The following is a 12,525-nucleotide window of genomic DNA, read 5'->3' as shown; positions in this document are numbered from 1 at the left end:
CCCAAAGTTACTGATTGTTTTTCCGGAGTCTGCCCACTGCCTCTTACACATCTGCTTTTAGAAGAAGGCAGCGTTTTCCAAAGGCTTCTCTCTCCAGCCCTCGAAGGGATTTTAACCCCCGTGCCCCTGAGTAAGGGAGGATCTCAGAGAAGGGCTGGGGTGGCGGGGGGCTCGGAAGCCACAGCACGGCAGGCTGGAGAGAGGCGAGCCGGGGCAGGGCAGGCAGAAAGGACCACGCACGATAGGAAAGCTGTGCTGGCCAAGCAGTAACGGCCTCCTCTTGCCAAAAGCTGTTCTATTCCAGAAGTTGGGTTAGAAAAGATACTCTTGCTCAGGATAATATTTAAGCAAAAACATCTGAAACAGTTTCAGTGAGGAAGCTCCAAGTTTGGTGCGGAAACTACAAAATCACCCCAGGGCCACCGTGGAAGCAGCTTGGCCCTGGGCCCTACACACCTGAGATCAGGACCCCGGGGGCCCCCCTCCCCGCACCCCACAGCTGCAGGAGTCATCATGGGAAGCCAGCCTAAGGGGGGCCCGCCCCTCCAAGCGCCCCCTCCGCCAGCGGCCAGCAGCTCTACTCCTGCTCCTCCGGATTGCAGGAAAGGGGGTGGGTGTCACAAGAGCGGGTCATGCGGCGCTCCCCAGCTCCTGACACCCAGCAAGTCCCCGGAGAGGGGACCCCAGAAACTGGAAGAACAAGATTGTGACCAAGCCCCAAATCCCAAACTGTGACAGGACCATGGTCTTTAACACTGGGTGGGGGGAGGGGGTTGGGGAGAGAAACACCACGGGCTCCTATTAGCACATGGCGAGGCTGATTTTAAGGAAACCATACTCTCCTCCTCTTGCCTCTCCTGCCCCCGACTCCCACGACAGACTCCACCTGGGTCGCCCAGCAGTGCCCCCCGAGCCGTCCCTCCCTTACCGCAGCCCGTGCAGCTAAGGGTGCCAGGGGGTGAAAGGGATCAGAGAGCGCCCGGTCCCCAGAAAGCGCACCCATCACGGCTTTGGAGCGATGCCCTCAGAACCAGGTCAGCATGAGCTTCCCCACGAAGGCTACTTACCTGGGACCAGCCACTCGTTACCTGGGCCAAATACAAGTCCTGAATTTTGAAACTGCATACTCAATGCCTCAGAAGCATTTGAAATGAAATCTCTAAAACAATGTAAAACCACACCTGGAGTGCTGGCTACGAATCTCTCCATCCGACAGCCTGATTTCGCTTCCAAAGTTGAAACCGTCCCCAAGGCCGGCTGACTTTGCTAACCTTAGGTCAGTTAACATTTAGGAACAGAGGACCGTATCTTACAAGCCAACGGGACACGAACATATACCCGGGGACACGACGCACAAACGGCAGGGGCGAGATGCCCCCGGCAGGCCAGCAGGCTTCTCGCGGGGCAGAGCACTGCCATCGGTAACAGAAACCCCTCGCATTCAAGGGGCAGGGTGGGTAGAGCGGATGGCCCCAGCGGGAGGCAAGCAGGCCCGGGAAGCGGGGGCCCGGGAAGCGGGCCCGGGGAAGGTGGGGACGGGGAAGGTGGGGACGGGCTGCGGGAGGAGCACACAGAGCCGCTGCTCCGGCACCAGAGCTGGGCGCTGCAGAGACAGGAAAGCCCCCCGGTGTCTGCTTCGCTGAATCACAGCCACTACTCAAACCGGTGTCAACGAGCAGCATCTCTAGGCTTCATCACAAAGGTGTGCAACACAGAAAACAAACCGAAACGACCAAAATAAGTTAACAAACAAGATAACCGCCGTCTTGAACCTAAGACACGCAGCTCAAAGAACCGGGTCCTCCAGGTGAAACTGGAACTTGCAACTCCTCGCACAGGTGATCGGGACCACGGGCGTGAGAACCCGAGACTGCAGCGCACGGGCAGAAGCAGCTCGGGGTCCCCCGGAGGGAAGCGCCCACGGCCGCTCCCACGGCTCCCGAGCAGCCACGAGGCCACCAGGGCCAGGGGTGAGGCCCTCCGGCAGGAAGCCACTGAGGACAGAGCCCAAGCGGAGCCATGACAGCCGTCCAGTAAGAAGAGAAGGGGGCAACCTGCACCTGTGCCCCCCCCCCCCCAACTCTGGGCGGGAAAACAAAACCCAGACCAGCGCCCCCTCTGGAAGCGCCTGGAATCTTCACAAAATGGGGCTGCGGAGTCTGTCCCGGGCCACGGTCGTGCCTTTTTGACCAAAAAACATCGTCAAACAACAACAACAACAAAACCCACACACACACGAGAAAACAAAAAACAAAACAAAAAAACCACAAAAGAAACCAAAACCGCCTTTCCCTTGTTGGAAAAAAAAAAAAAACATAAGCAAAACGCATCCAACGTGAACGGTCTCGGCTTCTGTGGCAACAGGCACTTGTGACCACGGCTGCTGGCGCCCTCGGCCCACGGTCCCCGGGACAGCCAGGCTCGGAGGAGTGTGGGGTTTTGTTTAGTGCACAGATTCTCAATCAAAGTGCTACAAACTGCTTCTTTGAAAAAAGATGTTTATTAATAAACAATTTTAATTGTCATAAAATGACTAAAATGGGTTTTAAAAATTAAGGCTCTTCTCTTTCTGTGGATTGCCAGAACAATGTAAAAATAATATCAACCAACCCTGCTGAATGCTTTGTTCCTAAAGTTAAATTTCATAGATTCCTAAACATTTTATGATTAAGATAAAAACTGGCCTATAAACGACAATTAATGGCCGCCCATACTGGACACACACTCCGATCAGGTGTACAACATTCTAATTGAGTAGTTAAGCAAAAATATTCCAGTTAAAGCAGAAATTTTAATTTTAGCATTGAAAGTCATTGTTCCCCACACGGTCATGATTTTCCTAAAATCGAAGTCGTCTAATACAGGAACGCTAACCTTGGGACTCTATATATTCCCAGGAGGGTGACTGACTTGGCTGGCAATTAGTTTGATTATATTTTTTTAAACGTTCTAAGTTGAATTATCAAATGATTCAGAATTACATGGCATGCAGTATCCAAAATTATGGCTCTGATGCATTTAGATTTACATTAAGAGTACGAAGTGCCATTCACATTCATTGTACACCCCACCCTCCCGCAAGAAAAAAATCACTACCTATTCGAGTTCTAGATCTGGTGCAGCATTAAGGATTAAAACTTACCACTTTACCAGGCCTTCCCCATGTGCAAATAAATCCCTCCTGACAAGCAGTGACTAGACAGTCTTCAAGAAAAATTAACACAGTCAGTCTTTCGTGTGCTATCTTTTTACAGATGAGCGGCTCTAACAAGGGAACGTCTTCCATCCGAGGACACAGGGGCGTCCCCAGGGTTTTAGCGGGGTCCGTTTTGGTTTTAGTAACCAGGTTCAGTTTGTCGCTGCTCTTGCTGGAAATGTGTCCCATGCTATGGTTTCGCTTGTGGTCTTTCTCGTGGTGCCTGTCCTTCCGGTCGTGCAGGGAGAGTGTCGCGAATTTGCTGACCCCGGAAGCGATGGCCCCGTCGGCCACGCTGCTCTTGCTGCCGGCGCTGGAGACGGTGGAATGCGGGAGGCTGTTGGAGCGGGGCAGGGGCGGGGGCGCGGAGTTGCCGGGCGTCGTGACGCTGTTGCCAGTGCTGCCGGCGGGAGGGCTCGTGGCGTTCATGACATTTGTGTGTGTCCTTGCTCTCGAGAGCGGCTGGTGGGGGAAAAGGATGTCTTCCGTGAGGTCCCAGAGGCAGAGCTGCGTGTCCTGGCCCACGGAGCCGAACCGGTACGTGACGCTGACGGGGCGGCTCTCGGCCGAGTTCCGTTTCGACAGCCTGGACTGCGTGCTATTGGCTCGATCTCTGCCGAAATGGAGGAGGTCCTGGAAGTCCTCGTCGCTGCCACTAAACTCCATGGGGTCGCTCTCTTCCACGCTAGTGGTATAGGGGTCAAACGCCACAACACTGACCCAGGATTTGTGCCCGTGGCCTCTAGCTATCACTCGGCAGTCTACGAAAGACCAGACCGTCACCAGGTCGTCCTCGCCCCCCGTCACGATGTACTTGCCGTCCGGGCTCCAGCACACACACAGCAGGCCCCCGAAGTAGCTCTTCATCGTGCCGTGCAACTCCACCGAGTCGAAGTTGAACACCCGCAGGAACCCGTCCTGGCTCACACACGCCAAGAACTTGCCGTCTGGGGAGAAAGCAAACTCGTTGAGGGCCCCCTCGCCCACCGTCCACTTAAGGAGAGGGTTCCTCGTGGATTTGCTCTTGCAAGTGTGCACGGCAAAGCTCTCGCCCTGCTTCAGAAGCTGGTAGTGGGGGGCTGTGGTACCACAAGTGTGCTCCACATTATACAAGTACATGTTCCCACTGGCGTGGGCTACTAGGAAAAGGCTTTCCGAACCGGGAACCCATTTGACACAGGTTACGCGTGACTTGTCTATTAGTCTCTGTGAAGACAAAGGAGAACAAGTTATCACAATGGAGCAGCTTTAACGGTCAACTTTTCCAGCAAGAAACGTGTCTGCTTCTCGGTGAGAAGGGAAGTCCGTCCAGGCACTGCACTCTCTATCCCGCGGTCGGCCAAGCCAGCGAAGAGCATCTGGGCCCCTTGTAGAATTACTCTCTAGAATCGCGCTTGGGCGTTAGGCCACTGGCTTTCGCTGAGGGAGTCAGTCATTCCACACACACTGTCGAGAGCCTACTCTGAGCCACACACTGTACCAGGCGCTGGGACACACTGGTCACAGGGCCAGCCCCCGGGGCAACTTTCGTTTCTTAGGCTAGGAGCGTCTGAATCTGTGATTCCTGGCACCTACACACAGCATCCTCTCTACGAAGACCCCCGGGAAAATCTCGAGGTCCTCACAGCGGGGAGCGCTACGCCTCCTGGCCCCTCTGCGTCTTATGGCGGCGATGTAAGTCATGTGCTGACTACACCTGCCCCCCCTGCTGTGGCCGCTCCAGGGTGGGCAGTCCCTGTGCAGCCGCTGGCAACAGCACACGGGACTTCAACGCACACTTCCTGGGCTCCACCTCAGCCCTGGCTTCACTGAAACTTCCTCACTCCCAGTCGCTGTCCTGTGTGCATCTTTATAAGTACTTCCTCCAAATCTTCTCTGGAACAGGGTGGTGTTTAAAAAAACAAACAGACGATTGATTCGGGAGGATGTGCCTGCCCACTGCCGCTCTGCTCCGTGCTAATTTCTGCTCCACTGACCAGCTGTTCCTTTAAAAAGCACACATCGGGAGTCCGGCCTTTAAAACCAGAGAACAAAAGGCCAAAGTAAAAACCACCCCAAGGCACAAGAAGCGCGCGCTGCCCGGCTGGCGGACCTGGCCGCGGGGCTCACGGTGCCCCTCTCCGGGGTGCCCGGTCCCCGATCACATCACCAGAAACCATCCACAAGTGCCTAAGACTCCCACGTGTGTAGACACTCCTCCTGCCACACATTCCCGGCACCCGTCTCCCCGGGAGCCCAGCAGACCCCGGTGAGTGGAATGTACCGCTTCACCCAGCGGCCGGGACTCCCAGCCCGAGCCTCAGGGCCGACGCAAACCGCCCTCCCTCCCCCGCCACCTGCCTGGCGCGCACATCCTGCGTGCGCAGCCTCTTACAGAAAATCACAGAACGTGAAATAACCTGTTGTCTTCACAGAAGAGATGAATGAACCCTGCAAGCTCCTCCAGATGACTAGCCCACGCAAGGGGAGAGGAGGGAGGCCCGGCCCTGCACAGCACGCGGGGCCCGGGGGGTCGGGCAGGGGTCACCGAGCGGCAGGTGACGCTGCTTACTGCCCCGGTGTGGGAGCTGCAGGACGGCCCGGCCGGCCCCCTTCATTAACACAGACGCACAAGCTGGCCTTGGGGACACAGCCGATGTTCTCGTCCCTCTTTCCCTTCCCACCCGCCCCCAAAAGGCACCTGACCTACTCCGACGCGGGCAACCTAAAAGCCCAGCAACCACTGTGGCAGGGTCTCCCTTAGGCCTTCACTGCTTCTCCACAAGAGGTTCCAGAGGTGACTTCGGGGCCTTCCCCACCCATCGGACCCTGCTGTACCCACCGGGCCCAGGCTGCCCCAGCAGGCCTCAGGCCGCCGTGGCCCTCGACCCCTGGGGTGGCGGCCCGGTCAGGCGGTCGGGGGCTGCAACGCCGACTCGGGCTGGCGGGCGGGCGGCCGGGCCGCCGTCCTTCCCCTGACCCCACGGCTCTCGGTTCCTGCACCTCCCGCGTCACCACAGCCAGATCGCGGTCCTGCCCGCACAACACCTCTGCCGCTCTCTCCTGTGTGGAAATTTTTAAGGACAGACTTAAAAACTTCCAGCACTGTGCTTAGCAGAACATTTCGTGTGCCGCTTAAAGAGACACAACAAAAAAATTCGTGAGAATTCCAACTCGTAATACTGTCCAACAAACGTGAGGCGTGAAGGGAGATAGTTCCAGCACTACGGTTACAGCAAAGGTTCCTGGGAGGACAGAACCCACTTAGAGCTTTCATTCCCGACTGAAAAGGGGCACGGAGATGAGTGCCAGCAGATCTGTGGGCGCACCTGACGGACAAACCGCGGAGCCTCCACTCTGCGCCTGCCGGGCGTCTGAGCACACACGGGTCTGCCCCAGCACCTGCGAGTCCGGCCCAGCAGCGCAGGCGACCGCGAACCGCGACAAGCCAAGGCCCCCGACGCCAGCTCGAAGGCGGAAGGGGCGCTCCCTAGCAGGTCACGTGCTCAAGCATGGGGAAAGCACGGGCCTCGAGGGGCGGTCCCCGGGTCTCCTCCAGGTCTGGGGCACGCCGGACAGCGGTGCCGACTTCCCACTGGAGGATCTCCTCTGCGTGCCGGGCACCGGTAAGGAAGGGGCTCCGCACACACGCTCTTTCACCTCAAAATTACCCTGCAAGCTCAGCTTTTGCTTTGTTTGAATAGGTGACACATTCGCAGTGCGCACGAAAGTCTGCCGGAGAAAGCTTACTCACGTCCCCCTCCTCCATTCCAGAGCACCTGTCCCCAAGTCACTGTTACTAAGCTTCCTGCTTCTTTCTCCAGAGCGTCTGCGTCCACGGACAAGGCCGATGTGGATGTGCTCAGTACCGTGTCTGTCCATCTGTCTGTGCTGGTACAAAGACAGCTTCCGGGGAGCCTGGGTGGCCCGGTCGGTTAAGCGTCCAACTTCAGCTCAGGTCACGATCTCGCGGTTTGTGGGTTCGAGCCCCACGTCGGGCTCCATGCTGACAGCTGGGAGCCTGGAGCCCGCTTCCGATTCCGTGTCTCCCTCTCTCTCTGCCCCTCCCCCACACATGCTCTGTCTCTCTCAAAAATAAACATTAAAAAAATTTAAAAAGGAAAAAGGACAGCGTCCCCGTTCCCTCCTACAGCTGCAGAGTATTCAATGATATGGCTGCACTGACAGACGTGCGTGTCGCAGTGGATGACCCCACATACATGGCAGTTTTCACGGGTATGCGCATACACGCAGGGTGAACCCCAGTAAAACAGCTGGGTCAAAAGGTATATACATCTATGATTTTCACAGATACTGCCAAATCGCCCTCCACGGAGGACAGAACCCTGTATTTTCATCAGCAATGTAAGAGCACCGTTTCCCCACAGAAAGGCGGATGTTCTCCCCGGACTGCCCACCAGGAGACAGAGGCACACAGAGGTCAGGTAACCTCCCTGCCGTCCCATTCACTCGCCCACTCACCCGTTCATTCGCTCGCTCGTTCACTCACTCATTCATTCACCACCCGCTTCTTCTTCACTGAATGCATTCATGCCGGGCACGGACACAGCGCCGATTAAAACAGACGGACATTCCTTCCTGTGTGGCATTTACGTCCGAGTGGGAGGGGAAGACCGTGAGACCCGCAAGATCTGATGGTGCCGAGTGCTGTGGAGAAAAACAGAGCAAGGAGAGGAGACACGGTGCCGATGGGGAGGAGGTCACAGCGACTTCCATTTCCGGCAGGAGCAGGAGGGCCTGGCCGGACTCTGTCCGGCGGTGGGGGCTGGCTGCAGGCTGCCAGGTGCAGTGGGAGACTGGGAGCAGGGACAGGCAGCGAACCCAGCCCCCGGCATCCGAGGGAAAGAAGGGAACCAGGGCAGGCTGGACGGACAGACCGGGCAGGGTGGGGTGCCGTCTCCCGTGCCACCCACAGGCATCGACTAAGGCTAGGGCCAACGCCCGCCGGTGCCCAGAAACAGGACACGAACCCACCTGGGACGCACAGCCGGGGAGGGAGGCACACTCTAGGCCTAGCTAGCGGGAGTCCCTGAATTTAAACAGCTCTGGTTATTATTTGGTTTGGGTTTAACAAAAAAGGAAGAGAAGAGAAAGCATTTTACTCCTTTTTTTCAAATTAAGAAACAAATACCTGGAACGTTTTATTCGATAAATACAAAGAACAAAGCCCGGTCGCTACACCGTAAAGGTGTATTTTCGCTCCTGAAAACGTCTAGTGAAAAAGGGAAAGAATTTTAGCACTCCATGCTAAGGAACGGGACTACCCTGTTGGATTCTCCAGGATCGATGGGGCCCTGATCTGGACACGCACAGGGAGGAAACCCCTCCGTAGAAGCCGGGCCCTTCTGAAGAGTTCCTGAGCACAGTTGGGGCAGGAAGGACCACATGGAGAGCGGCTCGGGACGGAGCAGTCCGGGTCAGTCTGGGGACATGAGTGGCACCTGTTTTGGCTGGAGCCCTGAGCTGCAGGGAATGAGGTCTGCAACTGGAACCAGGGCTCAGGATGGTGAAGTCTCAGGCTAAGGGGCTTTGGGCCATGACCTTAAAGCCCTGAGAGCTTGAAGTGTGTCTGAAGTGAGATGTGCTGTGTGTGCAAAATAGACACTGGGTTCTGAAAACTTGAAAAACTATGGAAACTACCTCATTCGTAATTTCATATTGCCTAATGTTGAAATAATATTTGGACTCTACAGAGAAAATAAAATCTGAATTTCACCTATTTTCAACTTATTTAACGTGCTACTAGAAAATAGAAGATTGAATCTGTGGCTCACACTGTGTTTCTACTGACAGTGAGGCTGCAAGACAGCGAGGAAGTGAAGGCTTCTGAAGAGGAAAGCGATGGGATAAAGAGAAACTGTCCCACTGTCCCTGGCAGAAGGTACAGCATGGAAGACGGAGGGGGGGCGGGGGGCGGGAGAGAGGAACCAGTTAGGAGGCTGTGACAACCGTGTGTGGACAAAAAGGTCTTGAACTGGATGGTGGCAGCATGGCAAGATGGGCTGTTTAACAATGGACTAGGCTGGAGGCAGCAGGAGGTACGGGGAGAAGCGGGTGTGACTGCTGCTGGGCTTGGAGCCTGAGCGACTGGGCCACAAAAAGGATGGGATTGGGGTCATGCTGGGAGAAATCAAAGTGTCCCCATCCAGTGGGCAAGGAAGACCAGGAAAGCAGCTGAGAACAGGCCGAGCCGCATCTGTGGCATCCCAGGACCCCCAAGGAAGGATCCCCAAGCACGGAGGACGAGGAGAGGGTGACGCTCTGCAAAAAACCCACTTCTGCAGGACAAAAGCAGAAGGAAAATCAGAGAAATGAAGGAAATCAGAGAGGAAGGGGCTGGTGCTGAGTGGCTGCCCCAGGCCAGGAGCTCAGCAGAACCACAATGCTCCCCCATCATGTGACAAAGTCTCTGAGGTTGGCTCTATCTACGCACCAGGAAGGGAGGCTCGGAAGGAGGCCGTGACTCCAGCAGGGCCCAGGCAGGCAGAGCAGGAGCAGGGAGGCTTCCTTAGAGAACACGGGGAGTTCTGAGTCTGAGGGACCAGGGAGAGGAGTAGGCGGGATCCAGAGGAAAGCTCCCCGCTCCCAGACTGCAGACGAGAAGCCCAGGGGACACTGACAAGTGGCGGAGGAAATGGAGTGGAGGAGAGTGTGAGCCCCATTCCAGCACACCAGCAGAGGGAGGACGGAGGGGGGCAGGTGTTCAGGGAGGGGGCTGAGGGCAGGGAGGCGGCAGGGAGACTCAGTCTCTGGTGGGTCACCTGGACCGGCCGCTGGGTTTCCATTAAAGAGTCAAATTCTAGAACACTCCAGGCCAATTTCTGCTTCAATAAAAAACCAAACACAAAATCTGCAGATCCACAGGCTGTCTATGTGTGCCACAGAAGTGGGCTCCCACACCCTCACCTCTCCCCAGTGTTCGCCAGCAGCCCTGCACAATCCCCACCTGAATTCCGAGGAAACCGTCCCTTTTCTGATATGAATCCAGTAAAACTCAAACACCAAAACTAGCACCGCTAATGGCATTAACAGACTAGATTCTCCAACTATGATAAACTAGTTAAAAGGAAGCACGAATAAAAATAAATCCGCAACCACATAAGGTATCATTGCTAAAAGCACTTAGTTATCTTTTCATTTTTTCCTACTACTATCAACATGACAAGCAGGAGAAAATTATTTGGGGGGCAACGGGTGTGAATTTTAGAATGCAGATACTCATTTATAACAAAAATACTAAAGCAAACAATTCAAAAACCACAGCAGCTGCTGGAAAAGCCATAATGTAGCCACAAGGAAAATTGGCGACTAAGGGCTTTGCCGATGTAAATGCATTTAAGGAGAGCTGCTTCCCTCAGGAAGCAGGAGGAAAGGGTATTTCAAAGCCACCTAAAAGGTGATCGGATGTCATTTTATCTACGTGAAAGCTTTAAGGAGCTGATCGATCGTTATCGCTCATTTCCTTCCTCGGATTAAAAAAAGCAACAACAAAAACAAAGCGACCAACATACCCACAACCACTCTCTTGTCCCCAAAGTGGACAGATGGCTGCAAGGCTCGGCCTGGCTCTACCCTCCCGGGGATGCTGGGTGTCCCAACGAGAGAGAAGACGTGGCCTCGCCTCCAGTGGGCCCTTCAGTTGGACCGCGCCCAAAGGCCACAGGAGCACGGACCCACCCAGTGTGACGGCCCTCGCCTTGCATGAGAGGGAGCAAAGCGAAGACAAAAGGGTCTCACTACACGTCAGCAACGACAGAAGCCACGACGACAAGCACGGGTGGGGTTTTACGTCTCACACATCTTACCCGACAATCAAAACATACTTGAAGATCCTCTGAAGTTACTACTCTCTGGATACACCCCTGAAATGACGAGAATTTCTAGAAAGACAAACAAGTCTGAGTTCATCATCACACACAAAGTGATACCATAACCACTAGCAGTAAAAAGCGAACCCCCAGCCCTTCCAGGTGCTTCACAAGAGGCTGAATGCTCCCGGGGTGGGAGGGTGGGGGGCTCTGCTCCCCAGGAGCCTGTGTAGGGAAGGCACACTCCGCGGTCTGGGAGCTCAGCGGATGCGCCCCGTACGCCCAGCAGAGGCCCACGGGCATAGCGCACACACAGCGCCACAAAGAGAAACCCAGGAGCCGCGGAGAAGCAGACCTGCAGACACCGCTGCCCCAGGGTGGCTGAAAAGGACCGGTGCTCCCTCTCTTCGGGGCTGAACAGGTGTGGAGGCCGGGCCCTGTGGCGGGACAGGGACACTGGCGGGGTGAAGGGAGGAGGGCTCACCTCTCTGATCAACTGGCCAGACTGGGAGGAGGCGGTCACAGACATCTCTGATGATGGAAGGTGTGAATCTAACAGTCTCACCTCACGAAAACAATAAAAACTACAGAGACGATGAGGTTGACGATGTGTGCTGGGAATTACAGGTGACGCTTCCTGTCTTCTCTGCACCTCGATAAGCAAGCATTTACAGTATTTTTCATTTTTTGAGTGAATGGGGGGGGGAGGGAATCACCTGTTAAGATATACTTGATTCCTAGATAGAAATTTTCATCTACTTTTAATGTCGGGTGGATTTCTAGACTCTAACTCCATTCCATCCATCCATCTACCCGTCCAAACATGTGTGATATTTTCGTGTGCCGGGAACCTGTGGGAAGGAGGCGAAGGTGGAATCGTCAGTACCGCGGCGTGCGCGTGAGTACACGTACGTGCAACGGGCAGCTGCGCGAAACACTCTGGTGAGCCGCACGCGGGACCAGCGTGATAAGCTGCTCCGCCGCACACACGCTCATCCTCTGCCTGGGTGGTCCTGGAAAGGGACTCTTTCCCCCTTTGAAACTGCTGGTATCTCGCCTCCCAAGAGGCCCCTCCTTCCAACCCCGAGCGGAAGGTGCTCCCGGGACTCCCCTCTATCTGCAAAGTCTACTGAGCGCCCACCAAGGGCTCCCTCTCTGAGCCCTCTGCGAATCATCTTGCCCTCACCACACCTCCAGGGGGGGTCTGTCCTTCCCGTGCTCCCGGTGAGGAGAGGTGGGGTCAACAGTGAGGCTCCAGGCTCCGTGTTCCCGGCCGCCGGGCCAACCCCAAGTTGTAGGGAAACACACCAACCGCTGAAAGCACTCCTCTGGAGGCAGCGTGACGGGGGCCAGGGTCTGGGAGGACACAGTCCCTGGCACTCCTCACTCTCACTACGCCTTCACCACAGAACTTTCATCTAATCTCAGGGACGTGAGGGCTATTTACAAGCCCAACTCCCGAATTTCTGCCTTTGGTTTTGGGCCCCAGGCCCACGTATCTAACACCTACAGGCCTTTGAA

At 55.6% G+C, this 12,525-nt stretch overlaps 1 protein-coding gene across 12 annotated transcripts in view; it reads right to left on the bottom strand.

The window, feature by feature from the left end:
- Positions 1-12,525, bottom strand: part of WDR20 (WD repeat domain 20) — a 66,429-nt gene that overhangs the window by 7,392 nt on the left and 46,512 nt on the right. For 4 of the 12 annotated variants that reach the window (XM_040478260.1, XM_040478258.1, XM_040478259.1 and 1 more), the window contains one exon: positions 3,143-4,402. The exons of 2 other annotated variants lie outside the window; for them this stretch is intronic. In XM_040478260.1, coding sequence (XP_040334194.1) covers positions 3,143-4,402 — 1,260 coding nt within the window. Of the gene's footprint in view, positions 1-3,142; positions 4,403-7,657; positions 7,844-11,488; positions 11,684-11,720; positions 11,856-12,525 lie in introns of those variants that run through there. 6 more of the 12 variants (XM_040478261.1, XM_040478262.1, XR_005791214.1 and 3 more) reach the window with 6 other exon arrangements.

Source organism: Herpailurus yagouaroundi, unplaced genomic scaffold (genome assembly GCF_014898765.1).
Source record: "Herpailurus yagouaroundi ecotype Mexico unplaced genomic scaffold, PumYag 141, whole genome shotgun sequence".
In the NCBI taxonomy this organism is placed as follows: Eukaryota; Metazoa; Chordata; class Mammalia; order Carnivora; family Felidae; genus Herpailurus; species Herpailurus yagouaroundi.
The sequence above is the reverse complement of the archived record's forward strand: the minus strand, read 5'-3'. Positions and strand labels throughout refer to the sequence as shown.